The following is a 19,071-nucleotide window of genomic DNA, read 5'->3' as shown; positions in this document are numbered from 1 at the left end:
CCGCCGCCAGCGGCCCGCCCCTCCCCGGCGGCGGGCGGGGTCGCGCCTCACGCCACGGCGGGGCCGCCCCTCACGCTGCCGTGTGGACCGAGTCGGTGGCGGGGTCTGCTTGTGCCGGTCTCCTGGCAATCGGCCCCGCGGCCTGGCGGTGCTCGTGACCCCTTAGCTGGCAGTGAGCGTTTGGTCCTCCCTGAGGTGGCTGCGGCGAAGCCTCACAGCTTCCCTGTGGTGCCCGCAGCTCTAAAAGTGCCCTGAACGGTGGCAGTGCGTGCTGGTGTGTGGAGGTGAGGCAGGCTTGGTTTGGCCAATGGCTCAAGCCTGCGGTCATTGCCTCAACAACAGTGGTATGACCACAGAAGTGCCGTGCTGCCCTGTCACGTTGGCCGCCTGATAGTTGTGTCCTGAGCAAGCCAGTCCCTGGAGATGGAAGTAAACTTGCTGTTAGGGGAACTCATAAGCACTTATTTTAGTTGGATCTCGTGATCTGCCTGAGTCTCGTGGCCTGCCATTGCTGCTACTTTCCACACGGCTAAATGTTTAGTGACAGCTGCGTGCTGTGCTTCGCTGTCTTCAGAACAAAATTGTGCCTCCTTAGAATGGGGGGGTGTGGGTTGTACCAACTATGTTTGCTATTTAGAAGCATGGAAGTACTAATCACATAGCTTATAAATGTATTTTGACTGTAACAGCTTAGGCAAAAGCTCCTTATTTTGTTTCGTCTCTAAAGTTATTAACACACAAATTCAGAGCGTTAGTCTCACAGTCCCATGTGTATTTGGCCGTGTGGCAGTACAGCTGCAATAAAAATAATATCCAAGCGAGGCAGCTCGGGTTGCACGACAGAAATCAGCTCTTGGTGTTGATTTCACAGGGACTTTGCTGCCCGTGGGTTTGCCTTGCAGGGGTCTGTTTGCTGTGCCGACCTGCTGACATCAGTTGGCCTGACCGATGTTGCAATCATTGGGTGTAAGGAGATTCCACTCTGCTGATCTGTTTCAGATCTGTCTCAAAGGAAACGCGACAAGCAGGTGTGGCACATTCACTGCAGCTTCTTACTGTTTTCCCCCCTGCTTTTTTGCCTTTGCTGCTCCTTAGTGCACATTGTACTCAAGGGACAAAACATGTAATTTAGATGCTATTGCCATCTGCTGACGAAAATGCAGGCTCTCCTTGGTATCGTATATTCACAGGCTAATTAATGTTGGCAGGAACATCTTGAGGGTCACTATAGTTCAGCTTTCTGTTGAAAGCAGAGCACATTTAGGTCAGGCTGGACGGGGAATTTTCCACTTGTGTTTTAATTGTCTCAGAGATGGAGACTTCGCAGCCTCTCTGAGCAAACTGTTCCACCATGTGACTGCACAGATAGTAAAGTGTTCTGTCCTGTACCTAATGAGATTTACCTGTGTTCCAGCTTGAATCTATGGTACCACTTTGCCTGTCAGGAGAGCATGGCTCCAGCTGCCCTGCATCTTTCCATTACGTGGTCTTGGGGAGCAGTAATGTGTCCCCTGAACCAGGCTGAAAAATCAGTTATCTCAGCCATCATGCTGGCACTGAGTTGGACTTGCCCCAGATCATCAGTGTCTTATTTTACTATGGGGAGCTGAAAACTGGTCACAGGAATCCAGGTGTGGCCTTACAAGTCAGTGAGGAATAACAACACTTGACCTACTGGCTACGCCCTTGCTGATACAACCTATGAAGTGGCTGGCTTTTCATACTGTTGAGTCATGTTCAGCATGTTGTCCAGTCCAACCACCTAATTTTTTTCTGCAAAATTGCTGTGGCAGTTTCCACCATCAACTAATTAAGTCCATAACACCATACATCATGCACCATACTTGTCTACTACAGTACAGAGAGGTGGTAATACTTCAGCCTTTCTCTGAATCCTGGCTTGATATCTATGTTTAGAAGGCTGTGTACATTCATGTTGTTATTCCAGTGCAATCCCTTCACATAGTGCCTCCAGATTTTCTACACTTCCAAGAGTAAGCGAAGTGGATTATAAGCAAAGAGTTATTAATGAACTCTGATCAGACCAAACCTATCTTGGTCAGAGTGAGTTTTGAAATCTTTTTGCTTGGCAGATGTGGAAACCTGAGCATTTATCTGTGTTTATGTTGCTTCTGCATGCTACCAACCCACAGAACAGGGCTGGGTATTTCTTCAGTCCTATTGCAGCCCTTGGTCTTGGTTGCAGCTCTCTGCCACAATTAGGGGATGAGGATACAAAGCTAGCTGTAGCAGCTCTCTGGCATGAGTGTTGCAAGTGTTGATGGTTATGAAGTCAGCACTTTGACTGCCACATCTTTAAGTTAGCTTAGAGTCAGGAAAAAAGTAGTAGTTAACTCAGATCAATGCTGCCAGCAGCTCATTGCCTTTTCTGTGGCACAGAAGTGCCTGTCCCCACTGCCAGCTGCTCTTGCTTAAGGACATCTGTCAAGTTACGTTTTTTAAGGCTCCTTAAGCCTAAGATTATACATAGCTTCCAAGGATTGTCTCCTTGGAAGGAAGGGGATAGTTATTTTGGTTCTCAATCGGTATACACAAAATTAAGTTTTCCTGCCTGTAGGAAGGTGCCAATATTAATTCATACCATAGGATGACATTTGGTGCCCCGCTACACCAAACTAGTGCTGACAGTTGGACTAGATGGTCTTAGTGGTCTTTTCCTACCTTAATGACTCTGATTCAATCACCCACTACAATCAAATAAACACTTTCCCTCACTGCATATCATTTTGGCACAGAAGTGTCTGCCTGGAAGCGTGTGTAAAATAAGTACCTGTTTTGCTTGTTCTACTTTGACAGAAAGCCCTGAGCTTTGCATTCAGAAGTGTTTCCATCACTTTGCTCAGTGCAGAAATGAGACCTGTGTCATCTAGTGGTAATGACTGTGCAATTTCCAGATTGCAATCTGTCTGAAGAATTACTTGCACAGCCAGATGGAAAAATTACGTGATTGCTTTGCAGCAAAGTCAATTAAAACGTCCATTGCTGCTTTTTTCCCCCATCATTTATTACAAGCCTTTATTATTTCTGTTGCGATAGCATCCAGAAGGCACTGCAAGAAGTGGGAGCTGCATTAAGCAACACAATCCACAAGCGCATAGGAAGGCAGGATATTCTGCTTGGAAATCTCGCAAGCTTTGTGGAGACAAGCTACAACAGGTGAGTTTGCAGGTTTCCCTCAGTTTCTCACACCTCCACTTTTTGGTAGAGCCAGTTGAAACCACTGTAGCGTGTTCCAAGAATATTTCTCCAGCTAAATCAGAGTAATACTTGCACTAAACAAAGCTGATGTTTCCTGACTAACATTGTAAGCAATTGTTTTTCTTTTTTCATTTGTTGGCCTTCCTTACCTGTGGAGGCCTGTTTGACTTTTAATTACGCTCACCTCAGTGTAGCTATTAATTTGGTCAGATGCTCTTGGCTTCATACTCTCCACATGGGATCAAATCCTACCAAAGGAGCTAACAGCAATCAGCCTGAAGCTGCCAGCAGTGTTAAATATACGTGTAGTGTGTCAGGAGGTGCTGAATCAAATCCTTTTATCTTTTCATCTTTGGATCTGCCCTGGTGTATTTGTATGGCTGCTCCACCAACCTGTTCCACTGTATCCCTATCTAAACTTAGCAAGTCCTATAGTCACATATATTCTGCATTTATTTTTGACATTACTACATTCTAGGTGGAGATATGTATTATCTATTTGCATAAGCTTTGTAATTGAATTCAAAGGATTCAAAGCTTGACCTAAGTTTGTGGCAGACTAGCTGAATTATCTGACTGGGTTCTGATGCCTCCAGTACAATTTGCTCTTTTTTAACGTGGCACCAATTGCATGGCAAAAAGCGGTCCATGATATATAAAAACAGGTATGGATCAGGGAGCTGCTGAAGGAAAACACTGTAGAAAGGCATCTTATTATTGCAGCAGAGTTCAAAGATAACTGATAGGTTGCTACAAGCAAATACCTAAAGTATGTACCCATGCTAGATACCATGCATAAACACTATTATACTAACAAATTCAGAAGTTTACCCTACTAATGGCTGCTTAAGGCCCTGGGTTTGCATTAACATCAGGTTATTGTGCCTGTGAGCAACATGCTGCCATGTGATGTTTAACTCGGGATTTGTTGTCAAAATGGAGAATATAGGCAGAACCATCAGAGGAGGTCCCTGTGGACACAGCCAAAATCCGACTGGGGGGGAGGAACAGGAGTCAGGTTTGAGATCCACAGTGCACCTGAAGATCAGCATGTTTATCTTTGGGCTTGAAGATATTTTGTAAATTTTAAAGTTTGTCTCAGTAGGATTTGGAGTTGGAGTTGTGCTTTTGTTTCTTAATGCCATATAGTCCAGACAATCAGAGGATGAGACTCGTCTATCACATTTCCAAAGGGGTTATAGAAACTCATACACATCCATTGGACACCAAGTATGTATATATGTATGTACCCTACAGGAACAGAAATGTGCAGTACATATAAAAACACAGACGTTTTCTGGCCTGTGTTGTATGTTAGTGTCATGCTCTATCTCTGTATTTGAGTCAGGGAAACATTTGCCATGGTAAAAATCTGTTCTGACATAGCTGTGTTCCCAGCTGGCACAGCACAGGTTGCAGTGTTGTTTCCTGCTCGCTGACAAAGAGCAGCACTATGCAGAGCTTGGGTCAGCTCTGAGTGAATGGCCTCAAACATTAAAAGCAGGACATTAAAGCATTAGTCCAGTGAGAATGCCGTGTCAACACAGGCAGAACAAAATGGTTTATTTAGCAACAGCTTAGATGAGTGTCTGAGACTCTGTTTTGCTGGGCAGATAGAGTTGCTAAGCATGTGGCCTTGTTACTGATCTCCTGAGAGTTAGCATCTCCTTAAATCACTGAGAGGATAAAGCAAAAAATTTATTGACACATACATTTTAAACTCAAGGAGGATATTATTATCACATAATATTACTTCTTGGATATTGCATTATTTCATTCATAGAATCATAGAATCACAGAATGGCCTGGGTTGAAAAGGACCAAGGGTTTCAGCCCCTCTGCTACATGCAGGGTTGCCAACCACCAGTCCAGGCTGCCCAGAGCCACGTCCAGCCTGGCCTTGGATGCCTCCAGGGATGGGGCATCCACAACCTCCTTGGGCAACCCGTTCCAGTGCATCACCACCCTCTGTGTGAAAAACTTCCTCCTAAAATCTAACCTAAACCTCTCCTGTCTCAGTTTAAGGCCATCCCCCTTGTCCTGTCACTATCCACCCTTGTAAACAGCAGTTCCCCCTCCTGTTCAAGTGTTGGAAGGCCACAATGAGGTCTCCCTGGAGCCTTGTCTTCTCCACGCTAAACAATTCAGTAATTCCTGAGACAGCTTTACAGTTAGGAATAGTAGCTGAACCACCAAGACTTGTTTGACTAACTGAATAAAAATATAGTCTTGTTCCTTTGTTTCCAGAGTTGCTTTTTTGAAACCTTCCCTTCAGATCTGACCTAATGGATATTAATGTCAAGGGAAATCTGTCAGTGATGTCTGGATCTCTGAAACAAACCTTATTTTGTCACGCTAAATTGAGTTTTCCTGTTTTTGAAGCCGGAGCATTGGTTTTATTTGTTTTGTGAATGCTATCTCAACTGTAAAGACCCGGAAAATAAATAGAAGTCTAATGAACCAAGTGGAATAGAACAAAGTGGTCTTAACATGAATAGAAAATTAATTCTGGTATTCTACAAATAGAAACAACAGAATACAGAAGGTGACAGAGAAATATTGAAGTGGACAGACAAGCGTGGTAAGCTGAGTAATGTATTCATTTTTATTCAAACAGTGGTATGGAAAAAATATGTTTAAGCAAAGCAACATTCTCATTGTAGAGTATCATCAGGCTTATGCTGTGTTACATTTACGTAGGTTTTATTGAATGTGTAGAAGGGCAGGTCAAACTGGAATTCGGACAAGTATGAAACTAAGGTGACATTTGAAAGGACTGAATGTAGAGCTGCTGTGAGAAGGCACGACTCTATTTAGTCCCATATGTGCAGTAGGTTATTCCAATGCTGGAAAAAAGAGCCATGTGTATGAACTTTGGTTGGACTGTTGGCATACATCAGCATTTTAACACCATTGACTCATGGAGCATGGGGTAATGACAGGGGTTCCAAACAACAGTGGTATTTTGTGTCTGTTCAGTATTTGCATTAAGTGAAGGACAAATGGGACAGTTTTTGTGCTACCTCATTTTATGTACAACAATTGTGAAACTTCCAAGACAAGGTGAAATTTGATTTACTTACTGATTTTCCAGTAGTCACTATGATTGGCTGAATAACTGAGACAAACAATGATTGTTAAAGTGCATTAAGTCTGACCTGCGGCTATTTCATCTGGTGCTCTGATCCTCTCAGCTCTTCTAATCTAAACAAAGGTGGGTGGATCAATAGCAAGGTAATTTTCCTCCAGGAAAAGAATGGCATGTGCAACAAGTGGCATTAGGTCAGGAGGTTCAACATTACCTTTTGTAACTCAAGAACCTGTCCCTGTACATTGCACAGCAGTGATCATCCTACATAAAGGGCTCCATGTATCTGTGATCTCTGAGGCCATACCACTACCAAGTCTCTGATGGAGTGCCAGTTCTCTTTGTACCCACAGGTCTTTCCTTGTGCTCATCTCCATCTTGCAATGGCTAGATATCAAAATACAGGCACAAAGCTTTATAGTTTTCCTCGGCTCATGTGGAGCTTGTTCTTGCACAGGCTTTGTATTCCCTTGCAGCTGAAGTCAGCAGCCCATAATACCTGCATAAATCCCAGATAGAGAGGGCAGCCGGCTAGGCCTCTCAGTGTGCAGAGCTAAGCTTAAAAGCACTGTGATACTGGCACTGTTGTTTTCTGTGAGATACATATATTTACAACACTTCTTGGAAAATGAAAGCATTTTGGCTTGTTTTCCTGTCCCATTTCTACTTCATGTCCTTATCCAGTACCTACCTTCTTCCTGTCATCTATGAAGTGGATTTGGTGCCCCTTAATTTCTACTCTAAGATTATTCTTGCCTATTAATGTGAACAGGTGAGCAGCTGCTGTGTTTGATTGGTGTGTGAATGAGATCATCTATTTCCCTGCCTATCCCAGAAATGCATTTTGGAACTTCCAGAGACGACTGTGCCTGCAGAGCACTTTGAATCCCTCACACAAAAAGCCCTACAACAATGTAAAGAGCTACTGTCCATATCAACGAATCATTCAGCCAGGAAGGGAATGCAGGTTTCCGTTTTAGAACAACAAACAAACCACAGCAGTACTTACTGAGCACTTTAAAGATAACGGTGATTACATAAACACTAAGAATTATTAAGGTTTCTTTGTGAAAAGGTTAACTGCATGGTGGTAAACAGTATTGCAACTTCCAAGCCCAACTGCAGCCAAAATAAGCACCAGGTTACAGGGAACTCAAAGCCAAATCCAGCCCTCTCTTCAAAGGCTCCGAGATGAAGCAAATACCAGAAGGTCTTCATGCCTAAAAATCCCAAGCTGGATGAAGAGGGTCTTGGCTGAAGCCAGGTTCAACTTCAGCCTGGACATGGCAGAGAAAGGTTTTCCTGATGCTTCTCTACCATATTGTGCAGCCTGTGGACCTTACCACTGAGCATTTAAGGAGAGCCTAAAGGGAGCTATGAGACTCTCCCTTCAAACTGTGGCAAAACCACATTTAAATATTCTTTAGAAATAAGAAAAGCCTGTTATAGCCCAACATTGCTCAGGAAAGAAGATCTAGTAACTGCATCCCCTCAGAAGGCCATCAGATACTCCATATGGGATGTGTCCTCCCAGATGTTCTTCACCTGCTGCATTAGAACATAGGCTGCAGTAGCTAGTTGTGGAGGCAGCAGGAAATAGGACTTGGAAAGTCCTTCTGTGAGTTGGGGGGGGGGGAGGGAGGAAGCATTTTCCCATGGGCAGGCATAGCTCAAGTAGTTCTTTTGCAGAGTAGCTGTCCCTTTTAGGGTGAGACTACTTGAACCTGGCAGGATGCTACTGGAGGCCCTCCATTGATTGATTACCCTTTACAACTATGACAGGGCTCTTCATCTTAAGAATGTGGTTTTGCTTTGTTTTGTTTTGTTTTCCAGCTGTTTATATGAAGATACTTTAGAGAGAAATATCAGTGTTGTGGCAAGGCTGACTGGAGAACCTGTAGCTTTCTCCAGAGCAGTACGTTCACCTTCAGCCTTCTGGGGTCTCCAAATAAGCCCATCCCCTCCAGCACTGCTTATTAAAGAAGTTAGAGTTAAGGTCCTGTAAAATGCTGTGCAACAAACTTGCCCAGTAAGGCTCTCAACATTTCTCTACCTGCTCAGTTTCTTTTTTCAGTCTTTCAAAGGATTGAAACCTGGATCCAATCATCCTCCACACGTCTTGTGTAATTCTCTGGTTCTGTAGCAATTCATCTGCAAGTTTCTGTGAGGCACAACATTATTTTAATTAAAAAATACAGCAGCATGTAGTACCTAAACAATTAGATTTCTTTTTTCCTGGTGTTGACTTACACTGTTGGAAAACTTAAAGCTTTCCTTTCTAACGCAGAATAGAAAATCAAGAGAAATTTCAGCTGCCAAGCAAAGTTGTCTGCTCTCTTCATCCAACCCTGACTTCCCAGGGTTCACTCACTCACAAGAACTTTATGATTTGGCAATATATATGGCTAATTCGCTCTATGTAAACTACATTTCTTTGTGCAAACTCACTAATCTAGTTTTTTTTCCCTCCAGATGCTGAAGTGAAAGTGCAAAAATTGAGCTAAATCCTAGCCAGACATTTTTAAAGCAGAGCATATTTTTTGTTTCCTTACAATTGTCTCTGTCCTCGACATCTTAAGCAATTGTTCAACAATTTGTCAGGGTCTGAAGACAAGTGAAGTGCCTGGATTTATACACTGGATTAACATTATACCCCAACTCACTGTAAAATAATCTCCGTGTTTGTGGCTAACAGGACTTAGTATGTTTTTATACTGCAGAGATGACTGGGTTTTAATGTAGCAACTTACAGTAATATGGTTATAACGGCTCTTTACAACACCCTAACAATTTGCACTGCCTTCTGCACATAGGCACCAAGTAGCACATCTCATTCTAAGCATCTCAGCCACACACAAAAAAGGCCAGTTTTGCTGTTGAGGGTTCATTTTCCAGGCCCAAATTCATTAGTGGGCCTGTTCAAGTGTGGCTACATGTAACCCTCTTACCAGCTGTTAAAACACCTGTATGCTGTGAACTTCTCCATTAACTCCCATCACAGACTTTGGAACGAGTGCATTGCATAGTAGTTGTGGATATCAAACCGTAGTGCAACTTACAGGGGAGGGCATGCAGAACATACATAGATTACTTGTGGAGCATCTGTACTGTTGTGTCTGACAGCCAAACTTCTGGTGTAGTTGGTTTGCTCAATAACTGATCCTCTCCTGCCTGTGGAAAGGCAGGTATGTATGCTGTAGGGCTGGGGATGCTTTCTCACAGCAGTGCATGCACATTGCAAAATGCTGCACACTGACCCACTGTGTCTCTGTTGCTGGACAGAGGAATCAGTCCAGATGCTACATCAAGGAGGAAATCACTTTAGATATTATTTGTTTGGTATCTTTTGGCATAATTGATAAAGCTCTGGATCATTTTACAAAGCTCGACGTAGAAACCAAAATGTTACCAAAGCCCTGGGCTGGCAGGAGGACTTTTCCTGTTGGGATGTCACAGATGGGATGTCCCTGTAGCCCTGTGTGGCACTTGGTGGTACAGAGGAATTGGCAGGGCTAGCACTGCCAGCAAAGGGATTGCAGCAGCACCATGGGGACCAACTGACTCCAAACAGCTGCAAGACCTGGGTGTCCTTTTGGCACAAGGGCTGAATGCTCCCAACCCACAAGTGCACCCCGAGGCACTCATCACAGGCATGTGGCCATGCCAGTGTGGAAATGTGTCTTTGAAACACTGGGAGCACTTGGGTGTGGGGGGATGCACACACTGCAGGCATGGAGGAGCTAAAGTCAGTGCCAGCACTGGTAGGACCCTGGAGTGTAGGCAAGGCTGTATGGAAACATTGCTCTCAGGCCAAACCCTGCTCTTGTCGTCATCCTTCTGAGTTCAGAGATTCCAGGTGGAGGCCCAAGGGCACGGTGGCTCCCTGGCAAGGGCCTCACACGTTCACAGTCATATACTGGAGAGGCTGATCAGTTCTGCAAACTGTTCCAAAAAGCCCTTCTTGGGCATCCTAGGATTACTGTCATGCTAATGTCATCGGGGCACAACTCTGCCAAACCACATTCTCTGCATTAGCTTTTCCTTTGCTTTTCCTTCGTGCGGAGGAGTCGGAGAATACGTTCGTTTTTTGTTAGTTCTGCTGGCAGTTCATTTGCCTGGAACAAAAAACATCAAAGTTAGAAAAAATAAGCAATTATTTCCAAAACATTTTAATAGCATTCAGCTCTGAATAAGATGGTGCTGAGCTTAACCATTACATGCTTATTTCAGCGTTGTCTCCACCGCTGTTGGGGGTATCTTAAGAAGTAATCTTTGCATACAGTGTGCAAGTATCACTCAAGTCTTCAAAGTAATCTTATCCAGGAAGCTGTCTGGTCAGCTTATTTTGTGCTGCCTGCCCAAACTAAATGGTATCCTTCAAGTTCTCTTTGCTGCTGGCATAAAATTTAAAGAGAAATCTGTTGCTGCCTTATTTTGGGGAGAGAAAAATCCAAGGAGAGATTTTAATTGCTAAGAAATAGTCAGCCCTATTCTTTAGGATAGATAGTAGAAAAGCAGAGTTTGGTCTTCTCTAGGTATTGAAAAAAAAAGCAACACACTGATTACAGAAAATACTTATAATGAATATACTACTGAAAATCAGTGCTCTGTTTTGCAAACATACTGTTTTACATCTAATTTCAAACAAGAAAAAATGGGTAGAAGAGGTTATAAACACAGATTTTGTATGCTGCAAATTGCCATCAACAGCAGAAAAAATCTTGCGTGCTGGAGGAAAACAGCCAAACAAACTGCCATGCAAGCAGCATTAACTCTGCTGCCCTCAAGTGGATTGATATAGAAATAACTTGCATAGATCTCATGTTAAATAACCAAAACATTCAGAATGAATACGCTGGATTATTTGTGTTATAAAATTTCATTGACATAATAATAAACCAGAAGTAAATACCAGTTCATTCATTCATGGCTTAACTAAGCCAGCCAGATATCAAATGCCAACAGCAAATAGTTCATAAATACAACTCAGAAGAAGAAATGTCCATAGAAATGGACATCTAGTATTATATAATAGACATATAGTATTAAAACACTTTACAGAATTAAAAAAAAGACAATTTTCTGTGGATAAAGAGTTGCCGTCATAAAAGGAATCTGAAGCTATTTCAGTAAACTAACATGTTGATAAGGATGTTTTGGAAAGGTGCATGTAATTTTGAGGTATTTTTAATATTAGCAATGTGCTAAATCCTAAGCAAATTTTACTAAAGGAGCCCATATACACATTCCGCACCTCAGAAATATCCTCCTTACACATCTGTTATATGAGACACAAATACAAGTTACGGCTTATCAAAACAAATACCAGATTACGGTTCCCTAAAATATAACCTAGCTAGCATGTGACATGCAAAGGTGCTCCAAGGCTTGCTGTGTCCTTGCCCAGGGTGGCATGCTGTACCTTGTTCCTGAGGCATGGGTCTGCTCCTGCTTCCAGGAGCAATGCCACTGTCCTAACATTGCCACTCAGAACAGCTGCGTGGAGGGCAGAAGTACCGTTCTGGAAAACACCATTGGAGACATTTGAAATCAGAAGGGCAGTGAAACAAAAATCTTATCAATGAACAAACATACAAACAGTAAATAATAAGGAAAAGGTTATGTCATCAAAGAGTATGACTATGATTTAGATAGGGTGCAGGCAGGCTAGGGAATTACAAAAGAGACAATGTTAAATGCATTAATGAAAAAAGTCGAGATCTTTTTATCACAGTAATATCTTCTCTTAAAAATTGCCCTTGACAATAGATTAGAGGTGAAATGAGCTCAGCACTTGCTGCTGCCTGGCAGTACCAGCCATTAGCAAGTGAAAAACAAGGACAAGCAGTAATGGAAACCATCTGTGCATATTATTTCTCTTCTCTGATGATTAATGTTCTCACTGGCAGACAGCTGAATGGTGATTTTATTTTTTCATAGCTGACCTTTTGCTCGTGTCTGCAAACTGACAGCTCAAGTAAGCGTGGAAGATATTTCATACTCATAATTAACAACTAAGTTAATGCCACCTGGATTTTCAAGTATATCAAAATTGCCTATTAGATGCATCCAGAGAGTCTATCAAAGTGTGTGATTTATGAGTGCACTCAATTTCTTTTGCTATTAGAATGCAGCTTCCAAAGATCTGCTGTTATTTTTTAAGTCATGTTTTGCATTCAAAACCAAAGAGAGAATTGCTCACAACAGATCTCTCAGGATCCTGGTTTGCTCACTCAAGTCAATAAAGTGCAGGGTATAATGCTAAAAACTGCAATATCATGAGCAATCTGTTGACAGATTCTGTCAGCTGACAGAAACTAAGATAATTCTTTCCACAACACAATGTGTTTCCTCATTCCAAAAGTCAAATTCACAGCATCTTTTCAAATGATTTGTTTGTATGTAGCCCCAGTGACTAAACAAGTCCATTCCTTTTTTCCCTTGACTTTTTGAGCTTGAGGTCTTTATTGTCTTCCACTTGCATCATTAGGAACATTAGGACTTCCATTAGACTCTTTGACTTCCCGTATTTGTGTAAAAATCTGTATGTTTCACTACTAACCTTCAGCAGACCAAGAGTGGGAGAAAATTTCAGTAACTCTTCTATCACATTGTTGTACCCTTTAATGGCAGCCTTTAGTAAAGCAGTTGTACCATCCTTTAAAAAAGGGAAGAAGATCAGTTCAATCATAAACATTTTATCCTCATTCCCATAGTCTGAAGGGCAACACCAGCTGTCCCCCACATCCTGAGAGAAGGGTCTTGCTCATCACCTTTGAGAAGGTATCTCCACAACACATGCTACTGATTTCAGGGCATCTGGAGGATTATTCCCCTCAGAGATGAAAACTTCAAGGAGAAATAAACCAGTGATACTATATTTCATGCCCGTTTCTCATTTATATGGGCATCTCAGAGGGCTGGAGCAGCTCTCCTGTGAAGATAGGTTGAGAGAGTTGGGCTTGTTTAGCTCAGAGGAGGCTCTGGGGAGACCCTGTTGCAGCCTTCCAGTACTTGAAGGGAGCTTATAAGCAGGAGGGGGACTGACTTTTTACATGGTCTAATGATGCTAGGACAGGAGGGTATGGCTTTAAACTAAAAGAGGGGAGATTTGGCTTCGATATTAGGAAGAAATTCTTTATTCAGAAGGTGGCGATGCACTGGAACAAATTGTGCAAAGAAGTTGTAGATGCCCCATCCCTGGAGGCATTCCAGGCCAGGTTGGGTGGGCCCTGGGCAGCCTGATCTAGTAGGTGGTAGGGGGATTAAAACTAGGCAATCTTCAAGATCCCTTTCCACCTAAGCCATTCTATGCTATGACTCTATCTCCAATCCCTTATTCCAAGAAGTCATTTCCTTATTCCAGACACACATGGAGAAAGAGCCCATGGGAGAACATTACAACCCAACAAACAGAATAAGCTCTGGGAACACTGGGCTTCTCTTCAGACAGCTTTGCAGCCTTAAAATTAGCCAAGAAGAATCTGCAGGCAAAGTACAGAAGTGCTACTCACATCCCGCGCAGCATCCCGCTCAGCTCCTCGGAGCAGCATGACTCGCACCACTTCACTATGGCCCATCTGCGATGCAATCCACAAGGGTGCTGTCCCATCCTTCGAACAAAATAAGACTGTTAAAGGTTTCACTTTTACATCCTGTCCTCATTGCCTATGGATATGGATGAACTTCAATTCCTCAGCAAACTCCTGCAACACAGATAGATAGATGGATGGTTGGACTGGATGATTTGGAGGTCTTTTCTGACCTTGGTGATTCAATGATTCTATGAAAGGTGAACATGGGAGCTCACTGCATGAAGTCAGAACCTTTCCAGTTGTGGTGTAGGGGTACCCCTAGATATTTTCTCTTGTACAGTTGACTTGAAACAAGCATTACTCTTTGAGTTCTTAAAGCCCTCTGTGTCTTCTCAGATGTGCCTTAAATACATAGGGAAATTTGAAACATAAAGGGCAAAGGTATGCTGCATAGTTCAAACTCTAGGTGGCTAAATGTGGCAGAAGATACAGGTAAATCTCAGTGTGCATAGATGAATTCAGCAGCTGGGTATCTGTACATATTAAATGGAAACTGCTTATAGAAGCTGAAGAACGATGTTAGATGATCACCAACTTTCAGTGTTGAGTTACACTGTCTACTCTTGGGGAACCAAATAAAAATGTCCTGACTTACAGTAATTGTGAGTACATTAAAGATTTTAACTGCAAGAGCTCCTCTAGAAAACAAGGCACTTTTCAAAGAACACAGTGTGAACCAATTTGGTTTGCAAAAAACAAATAATAATAATAATAATAAATCTTATATAATAATTGAGCAGAAAATGTTAGAAAATAAAATGCATGCTCAAAATAAGTGAAAGCTATTGTTAGGTTTCTATCCCAAATGCAAAGGTGAGCTGAAACAGAAAGTATTTCTTGCTGCAACTGGAAGTCAGTTTTGTGATTATTCCTCCTTTTCATAGAATCATAGAATCACAAGGTTGGAAAGGACCTACAAGATCATCCAGTCCAACCATCCTCCTATCACCTTTGCTACCACAAGCCACTAAACCATATCCTGTAGCTCCTCATCCAGATGCCTCTTGAACACTGCCAGTGACTCCACCACTTCCCTGGGCAGCCATTCCAGTGCCTGACCACTCTCTGAGAGAAAAAGTTTTTCCTTATGTCTAATCTAAACTTCCTCTGGTACAACTTGTGGCCATTTCCTCGGGTCCTGTTTGTTACCTGGGAGAAGAAGCCAAACCTCTCCTCATCACAACCTCCCTTCAGGAAGCTGTAGAGTGCAATGAGGTCTCCCCTGAACCCCCTCTTCTCCAGACTAAACAATCTCAGATCCCTCAGCTGCTCCTCATAAGACTTGTGCTCCAGACCCCTCACCAGTTTTTCTTATAAATGGACAAGTTTGATTCTCAGAACTAAAAGAGAACTCCAGCAGTTATGTGGTGCCAAATTGATTTTCATGGGCCTTTAACAAAAGACTTTTCCTGTAAGGACTTCAACTTTTAAGTGAGGCCACAAGTAGCAGGGTGCCTTCTTGTGCCCTCAGTGCCTGCCAGTTCCTCTCGCCTCACTTGGCAGGAAAGATAGGAGACAAAATATACCGGTGCCCCCAAAAAAGCCTTAATGAGAAGTTTTGGAATAAAACAGCTTTTTATTTTAAATGAAATATTTCCACCTTGATCAAAGAAGCAAACTCTTCAGTGCCAAATGAAGACTCATGTGACCTACTGAAGCTATTCAAAAACCTTGTTGAACCAGTGTTCTGCTTTCTATGGGCTAGTGGCTTAATTCACGGGAAGAAACAGAAGTTATTTCCTCTTTTGCTATAGTATTTTGGTCTTTCCTCTTTCTGATTCTGAGAAAGAGCAAATGTAAGCCCTGGTATCTTCAGTCTTCCCAAATAGTGAAAAACGGTCTTTGTCAACTCTTCTATCAAATCTCTATAAATGATCATCACACAGAAGTTAGTGGCTGACCTCATTCTAGTACATAACCTGTGAATACAATGAATGGCCTTTATGATGCAAAAATAACAAAGGCTCTCTTACACACAGAGCACGTGATTGCAGCATGATAGCAAAAACCCTTTCAATTTATACTGTTTACTCTGCTAGTCAACAGCTCTATTAGCTGACACCTCATATTTTTTTTTCCACCAGAGGGCTCTAGAAAGTAGCAAGAGAGACACTAAGAAGCCTATAAACTTGGAAGATGTCTGAGAGACGTCTACATCATGTGATGTGCACGAGGAACTAATGCAATGTGAACCCATGCTTCTGTTTGTGTAAGAAATGCAAATACAAGAACAGCGTGGGGAACACGTCAGCTTTCTTTCACTCATGGTGACATTTATGAGTCTTTTTAGTTACGAATGAAAAGAAGCAGAAGGAAACGCTTGTGTTAGATAACATCAGTGTTACCAATAAGCTGTCTTTAATTCTGTTGCTGTTAGACATCATCAGCTATAGGGTAGAGGCAGAAATATGTTGTGAGAAAGTGACCATCTTGGAGAATTTCACTTAAAGGGAAGAAAGGTGATAAAGTTGATGGTGCGTTCCCACTGAGTAATGTCAGCTTCTGTCTTTTAAACAATGTCTAACATGTAGGTTTATGTAAACACATTTATATGGAGTAGATTAGATTTCTATCCATTCTCATGTTTATGTGAGGCGCAAAAGAAATATTACACACTACTGAGACGTGATGTGAGGATTCCTGTATAAACAGGCATGGAGATGAGTCAGGAAAAAAACAAGCTCAGGGAAAGAAGCAGTTCAAAATATACTTTCCTCCTTTTGTCTCTCTGCCCAACCAAGCAGACTGGAGACCATTACATTTATAGAATGAAAAGTGTTAAATGCTGCATGTGTTTTAAGATGTGTTCATTTCCTTATTTGATTATAAATTCATTGTAGATACAAACTATATCTCATTATGTCCAGCAATCCCAAACACACCCTGATGGAAATTTCTGATGTTCCTTCTCAGTGCTTGCTGGTGGCTTGAAATTCTAAGAAGGCCTGGATTAATGCAGGAGGTGAAATAGCTTCAATATTCCCACTGATGACTTTCAGGGACAGAGAGCCTTTATTTTCAGGCTGCTTAATATCATCTCCTCCACCATCCTGCCCCCCTTTGGTCTTCTTGTATCATTGAACCAGCTGAATTCTTATTTATAATAATTAAACCAAGTCTGAAGTCTGTACTCTGTGTAGTTTTACTGGCTTACACATACGTGATTACATTTCGTGTGTAAAAGTATTAATTTTCAGAGTATTTTGAATCTACTCAGGCAGTCAAACTAAAGCTTGCTGGGACATAGGCTGCCAAAAAAGCATAAAATTCATCAGCAAATAATCTTCTAGCTTTGCATTTGAGTTAGAGAAGAAAAGAAACATTGCCCACGTCAGTCTGCAAACACTATCTCAAGCTCTGTCTAGACAATAAGATGACAAAAAAAAATCCAGCTCCATGGGGGCCCCATCACAATGTCTGGAAGAACAGAAGTAAGCTAAACATTGAGAGAAATTACGTTTCCAGGGAATAAACTCTCCAGAAAGCTTTGCTATTCAGCCTTGTGGGGGCCTTCACAAAGGCATCCAGTGCCACCAGAGATGTGCCTATATGTCAACAGAAACTTTGAGAGACTGGGAAACTGGGCACAAGACCCACTGTAGAAGCAAGAAAACACATATAGAGAACATGCACATGGTCAGGAAGATGAATTATTACCCCAAACTCACAAGATAGAGAGAAAATGTGGACGTATGAGAAAGGGAAGCATGAGCTGATGTTGGACACCCCACATCTAGTGTCACGCTGATTTAAATAGTTTCCTATAGCTGTAAGAGCAGCACAGTTTGTAACTGATGGTAAGAATCATTTGGCATCAAAATTGCCCCATCTAGGCCTACATTCCTGGTGACCACCATGCCACCTTTGAACAGAGTACATATTTGTTAGCTAGAAAGAGACTGAAGTCCATCCAACCATTACTTTGCTAATTAAACAGTAAAAACATTCAATTTGTTAAGGAAATCCTTCAGATTACAGTGCGCCTAAACACAAATGCCTCAGACCTATCCAGCCATAATCTTAGCAGGGATCAGAGGTACCCTGAAGCAAACTAAGCCCATGCTGTCAGAGACAAAACAGAGCCAGGAGGAACATTCACATGGATCTGAACCTCTGTCTCAACTAAGATTTAAAAATGCATCACAAAGCATTGTGTTATAGAAATTGCATTGGAGAGCTGAAAAGTACTGTCAGAAAGAATTAGTTGAAGCATTATAATTACTACTTTTTCTAGTAGTAGGCATAGAGTGTGGTTTTTGTGGTGACATGGAGTAAACTGGTTGAGGTAAATCGAAGGCTCCCCAGCTTTGTTTTAACCCACTCAAAAGGCATTAATGGATACACTGATCTATCTTTCCATATTGATTTTTTAGGCTATATTAACCAACAGCCAACAACACTTCATAACCTTGACCTAGGGAGACAGTACGGAGGCAGACTAGGAGCAATGATAACATCAGTGTAGGGCATAGCTGCTAGCCTCCCTCCCTTTTGGTTAATGCTCCAGTCTGAATTTCAAAGCGCACAGTGAGAATGCATAGTAAAACTAAATGTGAAAGGCTTTGTCAAAGATTAGCTTTGATACTAATATACATATATATTTTCAAAGCCAGGTATACTAAGTATATTATTGTATCTCACAAGCTTTTCCAAGTGTTTCCAAAGTTTTCAGAAGAATGAGGATGTGATGGACCATGTTCAGGTTCACAAGTAACTTGGTGCAGCAGAAGCAGGGCAGTAGTTACAAGAGGTAGTGCAAGGCACTTACATCATCATCAAATACAAACTGAGAGTTTCATTTTGATTTAGCTGGGTCCCATGGCCCAAGCATACCCAACTTGCACATGGTTCAAAGCTGCTCCAGAAGAACAACCATATGTCTGATACCTGTTTGATTTGAAGCACAATTGTTGCGCACCTAAACCACAGCTTTTAGTTTCACTTCTTACAGAAATAATCTAGGTTGAGCTCAAGCAGAAATGACTGGGGCACTCGCTTCAAATCCACACAACAGTTCTGAACTAAAACACAAATACAGGCACAGCCACATTCTACCTTCCAGTGAAAGACCACCATGGGAACCCAAAGCCCAGTAAAAATACCACTGTTAACTTTTATTAACTGTAAAGTTTAGCAATTAGATACTAATGCTGCCTTGAAGGGTAGAGC

General features: G+C 42.1%; 1 protein-coding gene across 2 annotated transcripts in view; it reads right to left on the bottom strand.

Moving 5' to 3' along the window:
- Positions 1 to 5,802: 5,802 nt before the first annotated feature.
- Positions 5,803 to 19,071, bottom strand: part of ANKRD29 (ankyrin repeat domain 29) — a 30,929-nt gene continuing 17,660 nt past the window's right edge. The window contains exons 7-10 of one of the 2 annotated variants that reach the window (XM_072330264.1): positions 13,822 to 13,920; positions 12,870 to 12,965; positions 11,730 to 11,828; positions 5,803 to 10,422 (exon numbers count right to left, since the gene is read on the bottom strand). In XM_072330264.1, coding sequence (XP_072186365.1) covers positions 10,339 to 10,422; positions 11,730 to 11,828; positions 12,870 to 12,965; positions 13,822 to 13,920 — 378 coding nt within the window. In that variant the 3' untranslated portion in view covers positions 5,803 to 10,338. The remainder of the gene's footprint in view (positions 10,423 to 11,729; positions 11,829 to 12,869; positions 12,966 to 13,821; positions 13,921 to 19,071) is intronic. The other variant, XM_072330265.1, reaches the window with a different exon arrangement.

Source organism: Excalfactoria chinensis, chromosome 2, assembly GCF_039878825.1.
Source record: "Excalfactoria chinensis isolate bCotChi1 chromosome 2, bCotChi1.hap2, whole genome shotgun sequence".
In the NCBI taxonomy this organism is placed as follows: Eukaryota; Metazoa; Chordata; class Aves; order Galliformes; family Phasianidae; genus Excalfactoria; species Excalfactoria chinensis.
Note: the sequence above shows the minus strand (reverse complement) of the source record. Positions and strands in the feature narration are given on the sequence as shown.